This window comes from Moschus berezovskii, chromosome 17 (assembly GCF_049115385.1).
Source record: "Moschus berezovskii isolate FMDL1 chromosome 17, NW_MosBer_1.0, whole genome shotgun sequence".
NCBI lineage: Eukaryota > Metazoa > Chordata > Mammalia > Artiodactyla > Moschidae > Moschus > Moschus berezovskii.
In genome coordinates, this window is record NC_142476.1 from 33694258 (window position 1) to 33718847 (window position 24590).

Consider the following 24590-nt stretch of genomic DNA (forward strand, 5'->3'; position numbering starts at 1 on the left):
CCTTTGTGGAAGAGACTGGAAAGTTGTTCTCTACGTAATTTAATTTTCCTCCTGAACTCACAGATAGCTTCCTCTGCGTTTAAGCATAAGCACATGACTGAGTTTTGGCCAGTGGAATATGAACCAAGATCTAGCCCACGAGACTGCCAATGAAATCATTCATGTTCTCTCTCTTTTCCTGTTTAGTAGGACCCACAGGGGAACTCTGAGGCCCAAAGTAATGTCAATGACTGGATAGACAGAAAGAGTCTTGGTTCTCAATGATTTCATGGGGCAGTCTCCTCTTAACCCAACCACAAATTGCACTGGACATGAGCAAAAATAAAAAAAATAAATAAACATGATCTAAGTCACTGAGATTTGGAGACCATTTGTGCCAGCAGTTAGCCAACTCTAATCCCACCTTGATCATGCAGATGCACAACTTATGCACACGCACAACCTGTAGCATGGCTAAATCAACCCGCCTACAGATTCTGCATGAGAAAAATGATTACTGTTTTAAGCTACTGAGTTTGGGGGATATTTCTATAACCACATTGCTGCCTGCAATCTCACATTGCAGCCTGGCAAGTAATCTTCAGTTGATATTATTACTTACCTGGATAAGTGTGGGTGTTGTATGTGTTAAGTCGCTTTAGTCATGTCTGACTCTCTGAGGGCCTATGGACTATAGCCCACCCACGGGGTTCCTCTGTCCATGGGATTCTCCAGGCAAAAATACTGGAGTAGGTAGACATTCCCTCCTCTAGGGGATCTTCCTGACCCAGGGATCAAACCTGTGTCCCATGTCTCCTGCATTGGCAGGCAGGTTCTTTACCACTAGCATCTGGATAAGGGTCCCTTTCAATTATCTAATTTTATTGCCTATGTGGTCAAACATCCATGCTCTCATATCGCCCCAGTTCAGTAACATTCCCATATAGGAGTCTTTCGTCCTTGCTTTGTGAGTCCAGATGGAAATGATGTTGGTCTTGATGCCTTGACTTCAATGCTGCGGGATCGTGGTGCATGAGTTGTGTTCCACAGGGAAACCACCTGTCACTGTTAAGGATTTATTTGGGACTATCTATAACTATAAAATCATTGGATAAATTAACTCAGGATACAGTTAGGGAGAACAATATGTAGATTTGAAGTGATAAATTTGATTAATGCATGAAGACTGCAGTAGCAATAGTTTGAAGGACTTACCCTTCTTTGTTACATCTTTTTCAATGAATCTTTCTTCATTTTCTCTTTTTCCCTAAGATTTTCCACTCTATTGTTTTCCATATTTATTCTCAGGAGATCCCACACAAGAAGAAGATGCACTTATCTTTAAATAAACCAAATTCATTTTTTAGTTATAACCAAATAAGCCTATAAAGAAAGTCTTATTATTCTACCCATTTGATTGATGAGAAATATGAAGCTCAGACACAAAACAACTTGTACAATATCACACAGCTAGAAGTAGTATAAGGTCAGTTTAAACCCACATAGTATAAATGTAGAGCCTGAAACCTCACCTGCTTGCTTTCTGCTTCATCTAATTCAGTCCCAGAACACCCTACTCTTAGTGAGTGACTTCATTCTCTTATTATATCCTTACATGTGTTAGACATGGTACTGGGATCTAAAGCTACAAAGGTGAAATAAATGTTTTTTGTCTTCAGGAGCTCAGAGCCAAGTGAAGAGCAAACAGAGATAGTCAAATAAATAATTAACTATGTACAAAATAAGTCCTAAAGCAGAAATATGAACAGTTGTTGCGGAACCAGAAGTAGGAATAACTAACTTGTCTGTGGGAGCCAAAGAAGATGCTATAGGGAGGTGATACTTGGATATGGGTTTGAAAGGTGAGTTAGAGCTTAGCTGGTAGAGAAAATGGCAAGAGCTTTGCTGGAAGAGGAAATGGGATATGGAAAGACACATGGGATCTTAGGAAGTCTTTTGCATCTGGGCAAATCTGGAGATGCTTACTGAGACTGAAACAGAGGATAAGCAGATGGGGTATGATCAGTGGCACAAGGTCAGAATTCAAGGAATATCTACTGAAACAGTGAAAGGATGGATTTAGAAGAGACTTTCATGTTTAGAAAGCACACTGGGTTTTATCCTTTGGGCACAGAGGGCCCAACAGAGGATTTTAGGCAGGTTGGATTAGAGAAGAGAGAAAAGGCCAAGTGGTAAATGAAGCTGGGACAAGAGAGAAGAGCTTGGCTTTGAAAGGCAGTGCTGAGATGAAAGCCACACAAGTCAAAGGGAAGATGGGAAAGAGGTGGAAGTTATAGGTGACTCGTCATGCTATGAAGCACAGCAAATAATATAGGAAATGCAATAATTGTAGTAGATAACAGGATGAGGGCCATTCTGGCTATGGCTTTAACACATATAAGTCTAGGTGTACAAAATCAAATCAAGTGGGAGGTGCAATTATTTGAGAAGCTGAGAAGAAAAGTTAGGGCTTTTCCCCCCCTACATTTCACTTGAATGAAAAGCCTACATTCATTCTCTCACCATAAAGCCAGAAAGAGAAATGCCAGGCTGGATGAATCACAAGCTGGAATCAAGACTGCTGGGAGAAATATCAATAACCTCAGATACGCAGATGATACCACCCTAATGGAAGCAAGCAAAGAGGAAATAAAGAGGCTCTTGATGAAGGTGAAAGAGGAGAATTAAAAAGTTGGCTTAAAACTCAAGATTCAAAAAACTACAATCATGACATCCAGTCCCATCACTTCATGGCAAATAGATGAATAAAAAATGGAAACAGTGACAGACTTTATTTGGGAGGGGCTCCAAAATCACTGTGGATGGTGATTACAGCCTTGAAATTAAAAGGCATTTGCCCCTTTCTCCAAAATATACAAACAGCTCCTGCAGCTCAATTCCAGAAAAATAAATGACCCAATCAAAAAATGGGCCAAAGAACTAAACAGACATTTCTCCAAAGAAGACATAAAGATGGCTAACAAACACATGAAAAAATGCTCAACATCCCTCATAATCAGAGAAATGCAAATCAAAACCACAATGAGATACCATTTCACACCAGTTAGAATGGCTGCTATCCAAAAGTCTACATGCAATAAATGCTGGAGAGGGTGTGGAGAGAAGGGAATCCTCTTACACTGTTGGTGGGAATGCAAACTAGTACAGCCACTATGGAGAACAGTGTGGAGATTCCTCAAAAAACTGGAAATAGAACTGCCATATGATCCAGCAATCGCACTCCTGGGCATACACACCGAGGAAATCAGAATTGAAAGAGACACATGCACTCCAATGTTCATTGCAGCACTGTTTATAATAGCCAGGACATGGAAGCAACCTAGATGTCCATCTGCAGACGAATGGATAAGAAAGCTTTGGTACATATACACAATGGAGTATTACTGAGCCATTAAAAACAATGCATTTGAATCAGTTCTAATGAGGTGGATGAAACTGGAGCCTATTATACAGAGTGAAGTAAGCCAGAAAGAAAAACACCAATACAGTATACTAACGCATATATATGGAATTTAGAAAGTTGCAAATGATAAACCTGTATACAAGACAGCAAAAGAGACACAGATGTATAGAACAGTCTTTGGGACTCTGCGGGAGAGGGTGAGGGTGGGATGATTTGGGAGAATGGCATTGAAACATGTATGTTGTCATATGTGAAACGAATCACCAGTTCAGGGTCGATGCATGTTACAGGATGCTGGGGGCTGATGTGCGGGGATGACCCAGAGGGAGGATAAAGGGAGGAGGGAGGTGGGAGGGGGGTTCCGGAGGGGGAACTCATGTACACCCAGGGTGGATTCATGTCAATGTATGGCAAAACCTACCAATATAATATTGTAAAATAATTAGCCTCCAATAAAAAATAAATAAAAATAAATAAATAAATAAAAGGCATTTTCCCCTTGGAAGAAAAGTTATGACAAACCTAGACAGCATATTAAAAAGTAGAGACATCACTTTGTCAACAAAGGTCCATCTAGTCAGAACTGTGATTTTTCCGGTAGTGATGTATGGATGTGAGAGTTGGACCATAAAGAAGTCTGAGTGCCTAAGAATTGATGCATGCTTTCTAACTGTGGTGCTGGAGAAGACTCTTGAGAGTCCCTTGGACTGCAAGGAGATCCAACTAGTCAATCCTAAAGAAAATTAACCCTTAATATTCATTGGAAAGACTGATGCTGAAGTTCCAATACTTTGGCCACCTGATGCGAAGAGCTGACCCATTGGAATAGACCCTGATGCTGGAAAAGATTGAGGGTGGGAGGAGAAGGGGGTGACAGAGGGTGATTTGGTTGAATGGAATCACCAACTCAATGGACATGAGTTTGCACAAACTTCAGGAGATAGTGAAGGACAGGGAAGTCAGGCATGCTGTAGTCCATGGGGTCACAAAGAATTGGACACGACTTAGCAAGTAAACAGAAACAAAAACCCGCAACATATTTCCCACTTTTCTTGTAGAATTGATGCTTCAGGTCCTGAATAGAGTTACCACATTTTCTGAGGTGTGCCATGATTTACATCACTAATCTTTAAGAACTGCACAGAATACAAAAAGTTAAAGAAAATCTGTGGAGAGGAAAAGTGCTTGGTCTGAGAAACTCCAGATTGGTGAACTGATACTGATCTGTGACAAAAGCCTTGAGCACTTTGAAAGGTGACTAAGCAAGCAAGCTCTCCAGGAGCCAGGGAAAAAACCTTATGTTGACATCAATTTCTTGTTTATTATCTCTTTCCTTGTTTACCAGGACCCAGAAAAGAACTCAGAGGCCCTAGGTGATGACCGAGTGATGGGATATGAGTCTTAGTCCTGAATGAGATCATGAAGGTCCAAGATGGAAAAGAGAGAGGAGGGAAAAAAGAAACAAGGATAATAAGCAAGTTTGAGAGACATAATATGAAAGAAGGGGAAAGAGAGAGAAAAGAACTTCTGGAGGGAAGTCTCAGTATGCTAGTAAGTCAAAGAAGCACAGAGAATAATAACTGTTTTCAAGTATCTGGAGACCTTTTTGTGAAGAAGAGGCATTTTCACTTATTCTAGATTAACAGGAGAAAGCAGACTCAGAACCAATGAGTAGAATTATGAAAAAAAACAAAACAGACTGAGATTCAGTTTCATAAAGATCTGTAGAGTGTTTGGGGCTACTGGATGGAAATTGGCTTCAGAAAATACTCAGGACTGGACCTGCCTGAGCCAAGGCTGGTTGATCACTTTCTTGGGGATTTGTGGAGTAGTTGTCTGCCTTGGGTAGGAAATAAATGATTTTAAAGTTTGCTTATGGAACTCTCTTCTACGGTTGGTGGGAATGTAAATTGGTACACCCAATGTATGACAGTATAGAGGTTCCTTGCTGCTGCTAAGTCACTTTAGTCGTGTCCAACTCTGTGTGACCCCATAGACGGAAGCCCACCAGGCTCCCCCTTCCCTGGGATTCTCCAGGCAAGAACAATGGAGTGGGTTGCCATTTCCTTCTCCAATGTGTGAAAGTGAAAAGTGAAAGTGAAGTCGCTCAGTCGTGTCTGACCCTTAGCGACCCCACGGACTACAGCCAACCAGGCTCCTCCATCCATGGGATTTTCTAGGCAATAGTACTGGAGTGGCTTGCCATTGCCTTCTCCGATAGAGGTTCCTTAAAACAGAAAAAAAAATAAATAGAATTACCATATGATTCAACAATCCCATCCCTGGGCATATATCCAGAAAAATACTAAAGCTCTAATTCAAAAAGATACATGTACCCCAACATTCACAGCAGCACTAGTTACAATAGCCAAGGCATGGGAACAACCTAAATATCCATCAACAAAGGAACGGATATAGAAGATGTGGTACATATGCACAGTGGAGTATTCAGTTCAGTTCAGTTCAGTCACTCAGTCGTGACCGACTCTTTGCAACCCCATGAATCACAGCACGCCGGGCCTCCCTGTCCATCACCAACTCCTGGAGTTCACTCAAACTCATGTCCATTGAGTCGGTGATCTCATTCTCTGTTGTCCCCTTCTCCTCCCACCCCCAATCCTTCCCAGAATCAGAGTCTTTTCCAGTGAGTCAACTCGTCGCATGAGGTGGCCAAAGTATTGCAGTTTCAGCTTTAGCATCAGTCCTTCCAATGAACACCCAGCATTCACCTCCTTTAGAATGGACTGGTTGGATCTCCTTGCAATCCAAGGGACTCTCAAGAGTCTTCTCCAACACCACAGTTCAAAAGCATCAATTCTTTGGCGATCAGCTTTCTTCACAGTCCAACTCTCACATCCATACATGACCACGGGAAAAACGATAGCCTTGACTAGACGGACCTTGGTTGGCAAAGTAACGTCTCTGCTTTTTAATATACTATCTAGGTTGGTCATAACTTTCCTTCCAAGCAGTAAGCGTCTTTTAATTTCATGGCTGCAATCAGCATCTGCAGTGATTTTGGAGCCTCCAAAAATAAAGTCTGACACTGTTTCCACTGTTTTTCCATCTATTTCCCATAAAAATGAACGAAATAATGCCATTTGCAGCAATGTGGATGAACCTAGAAACTATCACGCTTAGTAAAGTCAGAAGAGAAAGACAAAACCATATGATAACACTTATATGTAGAATCTAAAAAAGTGATACAAATGAACTTATTTACAAAACAGAAACAGACTCACAGACATAGGAAACAAACATATGGTTACCAAAGGAGTACGACAAGGCTGTATATGTCACCCAGCTTATTTAAATTATATGCACAAAATCCTTCAAACTCAGCTTCAACAGTATGTGAACTGAGAGCTTCCAGATGTACAGCCTGACTTAGAGAATGGAGAGGAACCAGAGATCAAACTGCCCAAATCTGTTGGATCCTAGGAAAAGCAAAGGAATTTCATAAAAACATCCACTTCTGCTTCATTGACTACACTAGAGCCTTTGACTGTGTGGATCACAACACACTGTGGAAAATTCTTAAAGAGATGGAAATACAAGACCACTTTACCTCCTCCTGAGAAACCTATATGCAGGTCAAGAAGCCACAGTTAGAACTGGACATGGAGCAACAAACTGGGAAAACTGGGAAAGGAGTACATCAAGGCTGTATACTGTCACCCTGCTTATTTAACTTATATGCAGCGTACATCATGCAAAATGCTGGGCTGGATCAAGCTGGAATCAAGATTGCCAGAAGAAATATCAATAATCTCAGATATGCAGATGATACCACCCTAATGGCAGAAAGCAAAGAGGAACTAAAGAACCTCTTGGAGAAGGTGAAAGAGGAGTTTAAAAGCTGACTTAAAAGTCAAGATTCAAAAACTAAGATCATGCATCTTGTCCCATCACTTCATGGTAAATAGATGGGGGAAAAATGGAAACAGTGACAGACTTTATTTTGGGGGGCTCCAAAATCACTTTGGACAGTTTCTGCAGTCATGAAATTAAAAGACACTTGCTCCTTAGAAGAAAATCTATGACAAACCTAGACAGCATATTAACAAGCAGAGACATCACTTTGTAAACAAAGGTCTGTAAAGTCAAAGCTATGGTTACTCCAGTAGTCATGTACGGATGTCAGAGTTGGACCATAAAGAAGGCTGAAGGCCAAAGAATTGATGTTTTCTAACTGTGGTGCTGGAGAAGACTCTTGAGAGTCTCTTGGACTGCAAGGATATCCAACCAGTCAATCCTAAAGGAAATCAACCTGAATATTCATTGGAATGACTGATGCTGAAGCGCCAATATTTTGCCCACCTGATGCAAAGAGCCAACTCATTGGAAAAAACCCTGATGCTAAGAAAGACTGAAGGCAAAAGGAGAAGGGGGCATCAGAGAATGAGATGGTTAGATAGCATCACTGACTCAATGGATATGAATTTGAGCAAACTCGGATATAGTAAAGGATAGGGGAATCTGGCATGCTGCAGTCCATGAGGTCACAAAGAATTGGACACAACTTAGGGACTGTACAACAATGTGGTGTGTGTGTGTGTGTAACTGAATCACTGTGTTGTACACTTGAAACTAACACAGTATTGTAAATCAACTAAACTTTAATAAAAAATAAAAATAAACTTTCCTTCTAATTCACATTTCTGGGCACCTATGCTCCATTCTGCCATCCCATGTTGCCAGGCTGCCCTATATCCTCAGACACTGTTTCTGCAGCTCTGGGCTTTTACTCTAGACCAACCACTAAATCTGTGGTTCTTTGATTTAGTCTCCAGGCCTGCAGGCACCAGAATGGACATCGCCCTACTTGGTGGAAACAGAAGGCAGACGTATGTATGATCAGCCTCTAAAGCCACATTTCCTCTACGGAGTCCCATTTGAGCATCACTTTTCAGATGACCGAGGCTGACCTTCAAGGACTTGACAGCCTCCTCTCCTCTGCATGTGGTCTTTACCAGACTCACCCTTTAGAACATAAGCAGAACACAGCTAAGCAAAGCCTGGCTCATCACACTTAAGTTTACCTCCGTTACTAATAAACCAACTATGTGACTGCCGTTGAGGGATCATTAGGTATTTACATGCCTCTGTGGGTCCAGGAGAACTCACTCCCCAAAGAGTCTTCCTTCCTCTTCCTCCTCCGTCACTAGCGTGTCCCCAGTGAGGCGCAGGCACTGCCAACAAACGGAAGATGAGAATTCTCCCAGGCACCAAGGCTGGTAATGAAGGCTTTGGTTCAAAGCTAGTTCTGGCTACCTCATTTTAATCCCTCTAGGGCCTCCCGCCTGGCCAGTGAGACTGTGTGTTCATTCTGACGTACACAGCTTGTTTTTCATTTTTTGAAAGAGGGAGGGAGAAAGAAGCACATTTCTGGGCTCAGGGGAGAGCCTGGCATGGTGGCAGAACTAGGGAGCATTAAACAAGTGTAGAGGGAACCACACAGCACCGAGAAGGAGCTCTGCCAGATTCTGGCATCCTCTCTAAGCCACGGTCCAGGTGGCTAATCTGTTCACTCTATTCCTACAAATTCTAAAGCTGACTTGGGAGTCCCAGCCTCTAGGTTTCTTTCACTGTTTCATCTGATTCCATGATGCGCTGTGGACAAAAAGGCTAAGTGGGAATGACCCAGAGCATATACCAATCTTGTCGTTACATGAAACTCCACATTTACAAAGTGGCCCAATAAGTAGAGGTTATATCCATCACCTATGGCTTCTTCTGGCTGGATGGAAATATTCCTTGAAATATAAGACATTTCCAAGTGGACAGTGTGTGCTTATGAATCAGTAGCTACTGGATTCTAAAGTCAGGGGCTAGAGATTGGCTTAGCACTGGATTTTTATAAGCTATTGCCAGGAAAAAAAATAAGATACTGCATTTTGGAAATGGCATTAAGTGTTCCTCCAGTAGAGGATCTGATTTGCAGAAATTCAATTTACACCGCAGCCTTAGAGAAATACACCACAGTGCAAAGCCAACACATACAAAATTCTCTGTGGGTGAGCTGCTCCAGGAAGGTTCATCTGTAGCTTCCTCCCACTAAGGGTTCCCCAGAGCCCAAGTACAGATGGAGAGCTCAGGTGGAAACACAGAACTACAGGGATTTTGAGGGGGATGAGACACCTTCTAGCCCCCTGAGGCCCATCTTCTCCATCCCAAAGATCTGCCAGAATGCCAGAAGGAAGAGCAGGAGGGGCAGAGAGCAGAGGTAGTTATAAGAGAAGGCACCGTTTCTCTTGGAGCATTAAGAATCCCAGGTTCAGATTTGATTCAATAATAATCATATAATGATCAGATCCTCTACTGTATTGACTGCTGGCTCGTCCTCTTACCAGTTTCATTAACAACCTCTAAAACCCAGTGTCTTCATCTGTAAAACATGTACACCAAGAGTATCTCCCTGGTACATTTCTCATAATGATAATTTTAACAGATATGAGACTCTTAATCTCAGAGTTGAAGGTTTGAGTCCCACACTGGGTGCATGCTTTAGGGCTTCCTGGGTGGCACAGTGGTAAAGAACCTGCCTGCCAATGCAGGATACACAGGTGAACCGGGTTCGATCACGGGGTTGGAAAGATCCCCTGGAGTGGTAAATGGCAACACACTCCAGTATTCTTGCCTGGACAAAACTCCATGGAAGACAAAATTTCATGGACAGAGGAGGCTGATGGCCTACAGTCCACAAGGTCACAAACAGCTGGACACGACTGAGCACGCACATGCACAATTACATACTATTATGCACTTGGTAAGATGTTAGGAACATTGTGAATATTCAATATACATAGTCAGTATTTATTATTGTTATTACTATGTCACAATATAGAGAGAATTTATGCATTTGCCGTTTCAAAACAATCTTCCTTCTTTGCCCCCTTACTCCTTTCATCCCATGAAGAAACTGGGGAGGCTGGTGACAGCTTGCGGCCTTGTGGCCCGCACTTTAATACTGTGTAGTCTACATCTTTCTCAGGAGGTCTGGTATTCCCATCTCTTGAAGAGTTTTCAACAGTTTGTTATGATCCACACAGTCAAAGGTTTTAGTGTAGTCAATGAAACAGTTCAGTCGCTGAGTCGTGTCTGACTCTTTGCAACACCATGGACTGCAGCACACCAGGCTTTCCTGTCCATCACGGTCTCCTGGAGTTTGCTCAAACTCATGTTCATCAAGTTGGGGATGCCATCCAACCACCTCATCTTCTGTCATCCCCTTCTCCTCCTGACCTCAATCTTTCCAAGCACCAGGGTCTTTTCCAGTGAGTCGGCTCTTCTCATCAGGTGTCCAAAGTATTGGAGCTTCAGCTTCAGCATCGGTCCTTCCAATGAATATTCAGGATTTCCTTCAGGATTGACTGGTTTGATCTCCTTGCAGTCCAAGGGACTACCAAGAATCTTCTTCAGCACCACAGTTCATAAGCATCAATTCTTTGGTGCTCTGCTTTCTTTATGGTACAACTCTGACATCATACATGACGACTGGAAAAACCATAGCTTTGACTAGACAGACTTTTGTTGGCTATACCAACAAGCTATAGCCAACAAGCTATATATAGCTCTGACTATATGGGCCTTTGAAACAGGAGTATATGTTTTTCTGGAATTCCCTTGCTTTCTCTATGATCCAGTGAATGTTGGCAATTTGATCTCTGGCTCTGCGCATGATACCAGTCTAATGCCAGAAAGCAAAGAGGAACTAAAGAGCCTCTTGGTGAGGGTGAAGGAGGATAGTGAAAAGGCTGGCTTAAAACTCAATATTTAAAAAAAACCAAGATCATGGCATCTGGCCCCATCACTTCATGGCAAATAGAAGGGGGAAATGTGGAAGCAGTGACAGAGTTGCTCTTCTTGGGTTCTTAAATCACTGCGGATGGTGACTACAGTCATGAAAATAGAAGATGACTGCTTCTTGGCAGGAAATCTATGACAAACCTAGACAGTGTGTTAAAAAGCAAAGACATCACTTTGCTGACAAAGGTCTTTCTAGTCAAAGCTGTGGTTTTTCCAGTAGTCATGTACTGATGTGAGAGCTGGACAAAAAAGAAGGCAGAGTGCTGAAGAACTGATGCTTTACTGTGGTGCTGGAGAAGACCCTTGAGAGTCCCTTGGACAGCAAGGAGATCAAACCAGTCAATCTTAAAGGAAATCAACCCTGAATACTCTTTGGAAGACTGACACTGAAGCTGAAGCTCCAATACTTTGGCCATCTGATGCTAACAGCTGACTTATTGGAAAAGACCCTGATGCTAGCAAAGATTGAAGGCAGGAGACGAAAGAGATAGATGATGAGATTGTTGGATAGCATCACTGATTCAATGGACATGGACTCGGGTAAACTCCAGGAGGTGGTGAGGGACAGGGAAGCCTGGCATGCTGCAGTCCACGAGATGGCAGAGTTGAACACGACTTGGTGACAACAGCAACAACAACAGTCAATGCTTTGAGATCCCTGTTCACAGAAAACTTCTCTCTTGTGTACCCACACCCCCAGTCAACAATCCCTTCCAGGGTTTTCTCCTGCTCAGCTGGTAGAGCTCCATCTGAGGTCACCTGCCCAGCCCATCTGCAGTATCCAATGATGCCTTCTCCAGTTGCTTCACGAAGGATTGGGCAAATCAGTCTGAAAGACCAGAAGGCTGTCTTTGAGTCAGGACAGACTGTGAGAAGAGGAATTCACATAACTGTCTCAGACTCAAGTCCAAACCCTTATCTCCAGCCCTGCTTTACGGTGATAAATCTGTCCCACTGGCTTTGAGCACCTTGCGAGCACTCTCACCTGTTTCAAATCCCAGAGGAGAAAATAGATAACTGGCATTGGGAATCAAACTCACACCCAGTGCTCTGGTCGGCCGCACAGACCTCAGCTCACTTCCAACCACTTGCTCCCGTGGGTCTGCCTTCCTGGAGGGCAGAGCTCCCTGAGGCCTGGGCCGCATCTCATTCACAGCTGTGCCCCCCACCCTTGGGAAGCGGCCAGCACACAGAGATAATAAACATGCACGGAGTGAATAAATGCCCCGCCACATGCCGCTCACTGTTCTAAACAACATGAACTGACATAATTTTCTTGTAGGAGATGTGGGAAGCCCTGAGGTGGGATAAATGTGGCAGAAGCTGAATAGCAGGGGAAAAAAATGGAGAATCCCTGACCCAGAAAAAGCTCTTCTCTTGAAGGGAAAAAAAAAAAGAATGAAAAGACCACGTGGCTAGCCAGTGTCCCTGTCTGTCTGCATCTGTGTCGCGACGTTTCTAGATGAAGCCTACCTCATTCCTTTCCACATCTACGCGCCTCTAAGTAGCAATTCATTCATGAATAAAATTAATTATTTCTCAAAGCAAAAATTAATCCTCTTTTTCTCTGCCTGACTGACTCAAGATCTTTCTACTAAATCTCATCTGAAAACAAAACTGAACTGGCTTTCTCCCCCTGGCCTTCCTGGCTTTTTCCCTGCCTTTTTTGCATGTGTTTTTTTTTTACATTTTCTATTCACAGACCACCTGTGCAATCCTATTTCAATCCTATATGAATGACCTGGATATAACCCCCCAGAAGACATGAGAAAATTTGGGGCAAGAGTCATTTTGTCCTTGGGGAGCATGGGATTGACATCCTGAGAATTTATTCTGATACAACATTCATGGACCAAATCTATCCATCACTCACTGAGAATGTGCTAAATATCTTTTTCTCCCCAGAGCCTGGGATGCTACATTCTAATGTGTTTTTCCCGTGAGTGTGCTGTCACTCAAACTGGACAGCTGAACTCCTAGAAATCAGTAGAATCCTGTTTTCTTTTTTGCAGCCTGCTATGGTGCCCAGAATAATGCTTTCCACAAAGTAGATGTTCCATAAATGCTTGCAAGAGGACCAAACGAGCAAACACACAGTGTGGGAAACTTACTCTAATTCAAATTTTAAAGCATGGGTGACACTGGATTTTCAGTTGAACAGGTGACTTTAAAGATCTCAAAGCATGGCATATCATTTTATCAGCAGGTGCATATTCAAAGTCCATTTTTCCCAGGTAGAAACACAAGGAATTGCCTTTGGTCCTGCCTTCTACAGATATGTAATTACTTCTACTTCATTTTACTCATTGCTAATACAGGTGTTGGAGAAGACTCTTGAGAGTCCCTTATACTGCAAGGAGATCCAACCAGTCCATTCTAAAGGAGATCAATCCTGGATGTTCATTGGAGGGACTGATGCTAAAGCTGAAACTGCAATACTTTGGCCACCTCATGCGACGAGTTGACTCACTGGAAAAGACTCTGATGCTGGGAAAGGTTGGGGGCGGGAGGAGATGGGGACGACGGAGAATGAGGTGGCTGGATGGCATCACCGACTCTGTGGACATGAGTTTGAGTGAACTCTGGGAGTTGGTGATGGACAGGGAGGCCTGGCGTGCTGTGATTCATGGGGTCGCGGAGAGTCGGACACGACTGAGCGACTGAACTGAACTGAACTGAACTGACTGAATACAGGAAAATGACATACTACTTCAGGTAAGAGGCTTTTTAAAACTGCACCCTGAAAGAAATCAGTGTCTAGGAGACCCTTTTGGAATGCTGGAGGGACAAGATATGGCAGACATAAGGCAGTGGGACAGAACAGGTGGAGGAAGGGCAGTCACATGCTTCTCAGCATTTACACTGGATAACTGGAACTGGCTGCTCAGTTTCTAAAGCACACCTGGTGCTCCCACACCTTTGGTTATACTGCTTCTGTGTCCATGGCTCTGTTCCCCAAGCTCTCTACCCAGAAAGCTCCCACTCAGCCATCAGAGTCCAGCTAAGGCATTACTTCATTGCAGCTTTCCTCAACCTTACTGTGCAGAGCCATCTAGCACGTCCTCCAAATGCACTGGTCCTGTGAGTTCCACTAGGTCAAGGGCTGTGTCCTTCCCATTCATGATTTATTATCAGAATCTTGTAGAAGGATAAGCACAGAGTTGGCCTTCAATAAAATGGACTGAAGGGATACTGCTCTTCTCACGCTCTTGAATCACCTTTGTCTGTTTACGTGCTTCATCCTTTCTCCAGGTGAGCAGCACACTTCCTCATTAACGTAGGTCGGCTCCACTGGTCCCAGATGTTGCCATGTTAAGATGGAGAGGAGACGCTGTCCAAGGATGAGGGTCTGCAATGTCTGATTCCAGGGCCTGTATGCCCTTGTAGGGCTCAACCTCCAGACACTTCTGGAATAAAATTCCTTGGGTGAAGTCCTTGGGCTGGGTCTACAGCCTAGATTAGACAGTCTATGTCAGATATTGGGCTGTATATTTAGCCAGCAGTGAACTCTTGAGGAAAGTAGATTTTAGACATTTCATTCTGTTCCCCTTCCACCTCCTCACCTCTATGGACCAAGAAAGAGTACCTGTGATGAGTCTCGAGGCTCATCATTCTGCAATGCCTCTGGTTTTGCTTTGCTCTAGTTTTTGTACTATTTCTTCCTCTTCTTCCATCTCAAGAAACTCCCTTGCCAAAATAGGAACCCAGCGAGAAGGGCAGAGATCAACCAGTTTTCTCAGATGATGGTAGTGGTTCTGGCAGAGCTCATCTCCTTCCCTGCCTGTCCCATCCGCCTGAGAACCAGGGCTTCCCTTGTGGTGCCCTGCAGCTGCGTGATAACACAACCTTTCTCTACCTCTGCAGCCATAATGAACACCTAGGAAATCACTGGGATTTACCCAGGCAGACTGAGGTTGCCGTTTATTTATGTGGATTGTGATCTCTTAATTGGAGATGCTGCCTCTCCCAGGGTTCGCTGTTTATTCAAATCAGTGTTTGTTAGTCCATGAGACGTGGTCCGGATGATAAATCAGCTCTGGTGCTCCCTCTGTGATGGCTTCCACAGCTGCTCTCTGCTTCCTCACCTCTCCATCTCCCACAAGGCACCCACAGGCTGGTTCTAGGCCCTCCAGCCTTTTCTGCTTTTAAAAATCCTTTCCCCCAGCTGCTTGGATCTATTCTTATGAGTTTATGTGCCTTGGCACTAACAATTCCTAAATTCAATTTCCCGTGACTACTACTCTATTTGTAGCATCGCCTGTAAATATTCTCACTACCTCAAGTGCATCATGGAGGATGCTGCCTTACCATGAAGCCTTCTGTCCTTTTCCACTCTGGCCACTCCTCTCTTCTCTCCATTTCCCAAGCACTTAGTCTAATCAAGCTTTAGTGCTATACGGTTCATGTGGGGCTCTTGCTAAAATGCATATTCTGATTTTGTAGGTTGGGACAAGGCTTGAGGTTCTGCAGTTTTCACAAGCTCTTAGGTAATACCAATGCTGCTGGTCCACAGACCACACACAGAGCAGTATGGACGAAATATTTGGTTTTGCCTGTGTCTTACTTCCTTCTCAGGTAAGCTATTGTCAAGCCTTGTTTTTCATCCTGATGAATCATAAACAGATTATCTTTCCTTAAGATAACTGCTCTGGTGCCTGTGGAAAGGTTCTTTTAAAGGATGTCATTCAGCACACCATCTGATTCTATCCCAGCTTGTCCTACTGGATGTTTCCAGATGCACCTGCTAAAACGCATTTCTGTTTCTCAACTGCCTACCTTTGGGTACCACTCCAACCTCTTGGTTTTAAGCTTTGTTCTACTTTGGTTCTCAAAATTTGAAAACTCTGCCCAGAATATGATAAAAAAAACATGAGTCTTTTTTTAAATGAAGATATCTATTAATTTTTGATTTGTTGTCCTCTCAAAAGACTTCTAACACATCCCCAGACCCTTCTTTTCTAAAAGAGAGACAGATAGAAATGGAGGCATTAATGACTGAGATCGATAATTTGGAATTATGCCTGGCCTTGCTTTTTTCTTCCAACCACCATATCACACTCGTTGTTCTATACTATTTCTAACATTCTCTCTTTATTTTAATTTATTCTTTCTGAGTTTTAAGTGTTTCATCATAGCAGCTTGGATTTTTTCCAGTCCCATGATTATCTCTCTATTAAAGCCTTAATACAAAAAGAAATTAAAAAAAAAATCCAGACTGCTCATTACTTTGATTTGTAGCAAAGAGAGAATGGAACATTACTGCTAGAGTGTTTCGAGAAACCATATTTACATTTGCATCAGCTCAATTTAGGTGCCTGATTAGGTTGCGCACTATGAAGAAGATGCATTTACCAGTCAAAGGGAAGTGGCATGGTCTAGAGTTATGAGCAGGAGACTTCAAGTCAGGAGCCCTGAGTGTTATTTCTGGCTGTGACTGGCTACCTCTCTGACCTTGAACAAGTCCAGCTCACTACTTTGAACCCTAAGAGTCCCCACCTGCCTCACAGGGCTGGTGTGAGAGGCAGATCACTTAAATGTTTATTGTACTGAGGGCTAAAGAGTGGAGCAAATGTGGGCATTCAGGGGTCACAAATGGAATTAGAGACAGGATCTCTGCTCTTACAGCTCTTACCACTAGCCTGTTAAGAGAGAGTGTCTGAGAAGTGGGCTGATTGCTCAGATCTTGGTCTGACAGGTCTTGAGGAGTTGCTGAGAGGTCGGCTAATGGAATTTAAAAGCTGACCAAAAATTGAGTAAGATGGCCAAGCCCCATTCTGCTATTTAGAAAGTTTTCACAAGGATGTATATTGTCTCTTTCCTCACAATGGTGCCATCCTGAGACTGTTCGTGTTAGCCCTGGGACCAGGGAGCTGGCAGGGACCACCTCCCTTCTGTAGGACACCTCAAGGCAGGCCTTCTCAGTTGGTTATCCCTGACTTTACAAGAAAGGTCATTCTCTATGGTGACTCTAAAACAGGCTGGAAATATGCTATCTCCTTCTGATAGTCCATAAGACCAGTAAGAGTGTGCCCCAGAGAAGATTCATTCATTCTCCAGTTGAGAGAGAGAAGGAATTAAGGTTAATACACTTAAAAAAAAAGCAAGAGGGACTTCTCTGGTGATTCCACTGCTTGGGACTCTGTGCTTACAATGGAGGGGGCATAGGTTTGATCTGTGGTTGGGGAAGTTCTGTATGCTGTGGAGTAGGGTCACAAATAATTAATTTAAAAAATAGAGAAGCATGAAACACTTCTCTATTTATTAAAAAAAAAAACACGAGAATATTTTTTTCTCCTTCTAATGTAAGTTGTCAAATGCTAAGTCCTCAGCAGATGTTATCACAAAGAGAATACCCATGGCTCTCACTTCATTATAACTTTTCCATTGGTTAATATTTATTGAGGCTATTCTAATAATAGGTAATATTTATTAAGCACTATTCTAAGTGTTTTACATCTATCAACTCTTAATTTTTGCATCAGTCCATTAGAGGTGGGCACTATAATTGTCCCAGTTTTACAAATAAAGAAAGTGAGGAACAAAGAAATTAAATAATTATCCCAACATTATAAAACAAGTAAGCTGCAGCTCTAGGATTAGAGTTCAGGTCATTTGGCTCCAGAACCTTCACTTTGAAGCACCTGTGCCTACGTGAATACAAACCTAAATGGAGAGAGCAATAATCTCTGGGGACCCATGGTTAGAGAGGCCAGAGCTATTTTAGAACAATCGGTCATCTCCACCAAGTGAGAGAACACTCTGATTTCCAAATAAGAATGGAAAAATGAAAAGAAGAGGTAGGATTTGGAGTTTAATCTTAGAATCTGATTGTGTAATTGTTATGATATGTTCACACACAGCTAGAAGAGAAGGGCCTCTCTTCTGCTCTGGGAGAGAGCTTCATGAAATTCTACACCAAATACTCTAACCCCACTGGAAAGTCTTTTTCTTCCCCCATCACAGTTCACCTCCTTTCTTATATGGAAAGCACATGCAAGTACCATACAATCTCCAAGCACCAAAAGCTTTCTTAAAATATTGGATAAGAGTCTTCCCTGGTGGTCCAGGGGTTAGTAATCTGCCTTGCAATGCAGGGGATTCAGGTTCGATCCCTGGGGGGGAATTAAGATCTCACATGCCTCAGAGCAAGTAAGTTTTTGTGCTGCAACTACTGAGCCCACCTGTTCCATAGGCTGTGTGCCACCACAAAAGAACCCTCATGACGTAACAAAGATCCTGCATGCCACAACTGAGCCCGGCACAGCCAAATACAAAAATTTTAAAAATTTTAAAAAAAATTGAATAAAAGACTAATTCTGTTCAAGGCTCAATATCTCACTGCAGAGCTTTTCTGATATCCTCTGTAAACTCTCTCCATCTGGCCTTCTACACAAAATGCCCTTCTAGTCTTTGGAGATGACCCTCAATCTATAGTCTACCAGTTTTCCATCACCTGTTCTAGTCATAGTAAGCAAGGTCTTGAATTGCTTGAGGGAATCACCACTACGGATAAAAGGGGAAGGGACAAGAGTGAGTTCTCATGGGGATAATACAGGCCACTACAACACTGTGTCCCTGGATCCACCATCTTGCTTAATAACTAAAAGCAGGACTCCCAGAATGCTCCTGGAGCAGTTGTGTGGGACCATTCTCTCATCGCCCCCTCACAGGGTTGCAAATCCTGCATTCCTGTCAGAATGACTGGTTACTGTTTCCCCAAGTACAGGTTCAGGTGCAATAACTGACCCCAGAGAAACAGAGTGGCACAGTGTAAGAGCTAGTCACATTAAATGATCAAAAAAACATTACCAACTGATAGAACTGTTGATGGTGCAGAAGTGATTCCAGACACTCCCGGGAGGCCAGCTCTGAGCTGCCACCCAGGCATTCAGTGGTTGCCAGGCTTGAGGCAGGGGCCTGATAACAAGAAACATCTGTGGAGGAGAAGGAAACTGGTGCTTTAACTCTTCTAGTTCCCAGAGACCTTTGACATAAATGGTGGTGTTGGGATTCCCAGTCTGACATTTCAGTTCCCTTTTACTTGAAAATATATACATACATACATACATATATGTATATATGTATATATGTGTATATATATATATATAATGATAACAGTGTTTTGAAAGATTTAGTGGTAAACTGAAAAGTCTGAGATGAATTAAATCTTGTTTTCCTGGACCAGAGGAATTCACCAGTAAGTGCATTCTAGGGGGGATTTTCTGTTTTCCTTTTTCTTTTATTTGGAGGGATGGAAAAGGAAATTCTTTGATAAGAAACATCACCCTGAATTTACCTTATAGAAAATTTGTGGGGGATACAGTTCTAATTTATATATTTACTGAGATTCAAGTTAACCTCTCTCACTGGAGCAGGCTTCGCTCAGTCACCCCACCTGAGCTGGTCTCTGCCTCAGTGGCCCTGTGAGAATTTCCACCATAGCGTGTGAAGGATGGCAAGGACCAGAGCCGCTGAAGCAGAGAGTATCAACTGCAATCCTTTCTGCATACCTCTTGTTTCTACATACCTCTGCAACCATGAAGCACCAGACCCTCAAACACCTCATCTTGTCTGTCTGTGTGCATCTGCCATGTGGGAAATCATGTACTAGGAGAATGGGCCCTATAAATGAATCGCTCAGTGCTGAATATGCTAAGTGCTCATTTCTAAGACTCCGTACTAACCCAAACAGGTTACTGTGTAAGTAAAACAACAATAAATTAAAAAAAAAAAACACCTTAAAAACAGAAAAATACAATTTCTTTAAATATAATCTAAGGACCCAGACTTTGGAGTCTGACTGCTTGGGAGCTAATCCTGGCTTCACCATTTACCAACTGTGCCCCTGGACAAGTTCCTTAACTTCTCTGGACCTCAATTTTCTCATATGTATAATGGGGAGAATAATTGTTCTTCCCACAGAGGATTGTTAGAAACAGTAAGTGAGTTCACATACATAAGGCATGTAAACTGCTATATCCAGAAAGAGGGTGAAACCTTTAGCATGTTCATAAGACTAAGAATGTATACACTCCAGTTACAGATAGCAAGCTCTACCTGACAAAAGAAGAGGTGATTTTCTGATTCTGTTTCTCTTTATGTTTTTTCATATTCCATCTCCACTCCTTTCATTAGGAATTAATCTGTAACTGAAAAGTTCAGTTCAGTTCAGTTGCTCAGTCATGTCCAACTCTCCGTGACCCCATGAATCACAGCACACCAGGCCTCCCTGTCCATCACCAACTCCCGGAGTTCACTCAAACTCATGACCATCAAGTCGGTGATGCCATCCAGCCATCTCATTCTCTGTCGTCCCCTTCTCCTCCCGCCCCCAACCTTTCCCAGCATCAGACTCTTTTCCAGTGAGTCAACTCGTCGCATGAGGTGGGCAAAGTATTGCAGTTTCAGCTTTAGCATCAGTCCTTCCAATGAACACCCAGGATCGATCTCCCTTAGAATGGACTGGTTGGATCTCCTTGCAGCACAAGGGACTCTCAAGAGTCTTCTCTCTTTAATTAAAAAGAAAATTTTAGCAAAGCTCCTAGAGTTATCTGAAGACTACAGTCAATGTGAAGAGGAAAAGGGGTTGACACTAAGGGAGAGGCTGAGCCCAGGGATGAGGGGCAAGGGTGAATTCAGGGATACACTCCAGAGAGTGCTGAGGCTCACTGAGTCACCCGAGGTGAGGGTTTCGAGGAGCCCTGTGCTTTTGAAGTGCTGCTCCAGCAGCCGGGAATTTGTGCCTAGTCAGATGGACCAGGTAGGTCATGTGTTTGACTTTCAGCTCAGATGCTCCTGAGGGACATGCAGAGAGAGGGCAGGAGGACATCGCCCCTTTCCTTGCACAAGGCCAGCTGAGGTTGTGCTGTTGGCAAGGGTGAGGGCAGGCCCCTCCCTGCCCCCGCGGGGCTCCCCCCACTTCTAAGGCAGGAACTGGAGCTGCCCTGCCTTCATTTGCAAGTTCAGGTAATTACAACTCCTAAACGTATCTCACCCATTAGTTAAAACCCGTCCCCAGCATTTGACTCTGACCTCCTGCAGCAGCACGGGCCACATGCTGACTCCATGCCGCCTGATTTGTCCTCAATTTATAAGCAGCACAACCTATAAATAGAAACCCTTTTGCTAAGTTCCCCAGGAGGCATCAGCAGGTTTTCCAGCTTGTATGTGTTTTCTTCTTGCTTAAAAAAAAAAAAAAAAAAAACATGGCAAGCTTGTTCACCCTGCCTGCTACTCCTCCAGCACTCTCCTAGTGCAATCTGCGGTCTGCCAGCTGGCTTGGCGGTTGGCATCCCTGCAGACCCATACTGGCTTCGGAGGGGAGCCCCCACTCACCTGTAGATCCTATATCTGGTGGTGAAACCCTGGCGGTAGCGCTCCACGAAGTCCGTGTACTCCTGCGCGCGGTGGAAGGGGCCCCGATCGGTGAGAAGCCAGTCCAGGGGCGGCTGGCCGGCCGTGGAGGCATGATGCTCGGGGACCACAGCGGCCGCCGTGGCCGAGACAGCCAGCACCCAACCGGGGAGGCCTAGTGCCAGTAGAGTTGCCCATGGGGCCGCCGCCACCGGCCGAAGCCCTCTAAACCGAGCGCTGCACTGCCACCTCATGCTTCTCCCGGGCGGTTGGTGTCTTCATTCTCTCGCCAGGCTCTCCCGCTCTTCGTTGCTCCTCCAGGGCTCCTGGAACTGGAAAAGGGCCACACGGAGATGTCAGCTGCACACCCTGGTCTGACCCCGCGGGCCTGGGAACATCAAACCTCCCTGGGCAGAGACCCTTCTGGAAACCCTTCATCCTAGTGATACACCTTCATTCTAGGCCTTGAGCTAAGTGTCCATGTACATTTCATGTAATTCTTAAAACAATCCTAGGGGCACCATGATCATCATGATCATTTTACAGATAAGAAGATAAGGTATAGTGAGATAAAGAAAGCTGCTCAAGTTCATGCAGCTCTTAACTGAAGAAACCAGAATTTTGACATCAGGTGGTCTAACTCTTATGGTGTGCTGCTTCCTTGTTTTCTATGTAAAGTCAACACCATCCATCAAAAATGTAAACGTTCACTGTGTTCCAGTGTTAGACTCATAGACTGTGCTGCCTTTAGAGGCTTGATGTAAAGCAAAGAGAAACCCCATTTTTCTGATGGCGAATTGGGGGTAGAATAGTGAAGTCCCATCACTGTTATGAAGCTGGATTAATGGGCAAATCACTGTCTTTCTCTCAGTTTAGTTATCTCTTACAGAAAATAAAGAGGCTTACTATGGAGAACAGTATGGAGGTTCCTTATAAAACAAAAAACAGAGTTACCATATCATCCATCAATCCCATTCCTGGACATATATCCAGAGAAAACCATAATTTGAAAAGATATAGTCACCCCAGTGTTCACATAAGCACTATTTACAAGAACCAAGACATGGAAGTAACCTAAACGTCCACTGACAGGTAAATGGATAAAGAAGATGTGGTATATGTGCATAGTGGAGCATTACTCCATCATAAAAAAGAATGAAATCATGCCATTAGCAGCAATACGGATGGATGTAGACATCATCATACAAAGTGAAGTAAGTCAGAGAAAGACAAATATATCACTTATATGTGGATAAACAAATAGACACAAATTAACTTATTTGCAAAACAAAAATAGACCCACAGACATAGAAAACAAACTTACGGTCACCAAAGGGGAAAGGGGAGGGGGGAGGGATAAATTAGGGGTTTGGGATTAACATACACACACTACTGTATATAAAATAGATGAGCAACAAGGACCTATGGTATAGCACAGGGAACTGTACTCAATATTTTGTAACAATTTATAAGAGAAAAGAATCTGAAAATTTATATATACACACACACATATATATATACATGCACATGTATATATGAAATAGCTGAGCTATTTCAAATCTTAAAAGATGATGCTATGAAAGTGCTGCACTCAATATGCCAGCAAAGTTGGAAAATTCAGCAGTGGCCACAGGACTGGAAAAGGTCAGTTTTCATTCCAGTCCCAAAGAAAGGCAATGCCAAAGAATGTTCAATCTACTGCACAGTTGCACTCATCTCACACGCTAGCAAAGTAATGCTCAAAATCCTTCAGGCAAGGCTTCAGCAGTATGTGAACCGAGAATTTCCAGATGTACCAGCTGGATTTAGAAAAGGCAGAGGAACCAGAGATCAAATTGCCAACATCTGGTGGATCATAGAAAAAGCAAAGGAATTCCAGGAAAACATCTACTTCTGCTTCATTGACTCCACTAGAGCCTTTGACTGTGTGGATCACAACAAGCTGTGGAAAATTCTTAAAAGAGATAGGAATACCAGACTGCCTTATCTGCCTCCTGAGAAGCCTGTATGCAGGTCAAGAAGCAACAGTTAGAACTAGACATGGAACAACAAACTGGTTCAAAATTGGGAAAGAAATACATCAAGGCTATATACTGTCACCCTGCTTATTTAACTTATATGCAGAGTACATCATGCAAAATGCCAGGAAGGATGAAGCTCAAGCTGGAATTAAGATTGCCGGGAGAAATATCAGTAACCTCAGATATGCGATGACACCACCTTAATGGCAGAAAGTGAAGAGGAACTAAAGAGCTTCTTGATGAAAGTGAAAGAGGAGAGTGAGAAAGCTGGCTTAAAACTCAACATTCAAAAAACTAAGATCATGGCATCTGGCCTCCACACTTCATGACAAATCAGTTCAGTCAGTCGCTCAGTCGTGTCCGACTCTCCGCGACCCCATGAATCACAGCACGCCAGGCCTCCCTATCCATCACCAACTCCCTGAGTTCACTCAAACTCATGTCCACAGAGTCGGTGATGCCATCCAGCCATCTCATTCTCTGTCGTCCCCTTCTCCTCCCGCCCCCAACCTTTCCCAGCATCAGAGTCTTTCCCAGTGAGTCAACTCGTCGCATGAGGTGGCCAAAGTATTGCAGTTTCAGCTTCAGCATCAGTCCTTCCAATGAACACCCAGATTCAAGCTCCCTTAGAATAGACTGGTTGGATCTCCTTGCGGTACAAGGGACTCTCAAGAGTCTTCTCCAACACCACAGTTCAAAAGCATCAATTCTTCGGCGATCAGCTTTCTTCACAGTCCAACTCTCACATCCATACATGACCACGGGAAAGACCATAGCCTTGACTAGACGGACCTTTGTTGGCAAAGTAATGTCTCTGCTTTTTAATATATTATCAAGGTTGGTCATAACTTTCCTTCCAAGGAGTAAGCATCTTTTAATTTCATGGCTGCGGTCAGCATCCGCAGTGATTTTGGAGCCAAGAAAAATAAAGTCTGACACTGTTTCCACTGTTTTTCCATCTATTTCCCATGAAGTGATGGGACCAGATGCCATGATCTTTGTTT

General features: G+C 43.4%; 1 protein-coding gene across 1 annotated transcript in view; it reads right to left on the reverse strand.

Moving 5' to 3' along the window:
* The window catches only part of BRINP2 (BMP/retinoic acid inducible neural specific 2), a 64889-nt gene extending 42944 nt beyond the window's left edge, over positions 1-21945 (reverse strand). The window contains exon 1 of the mRNA XM_055418807.2: positions 21548-21945. Coding sequence (XP_055274782.2) covers positions 21548-21819 — 272 coding nt within the window. The 5' untranslated portion in view covers positions 21820-21945. The remainder of the gene's footprint in view (positions 1-21547) is intronic.
* Positions 21946-24590: the final 2645 nt, after the last annotated feature.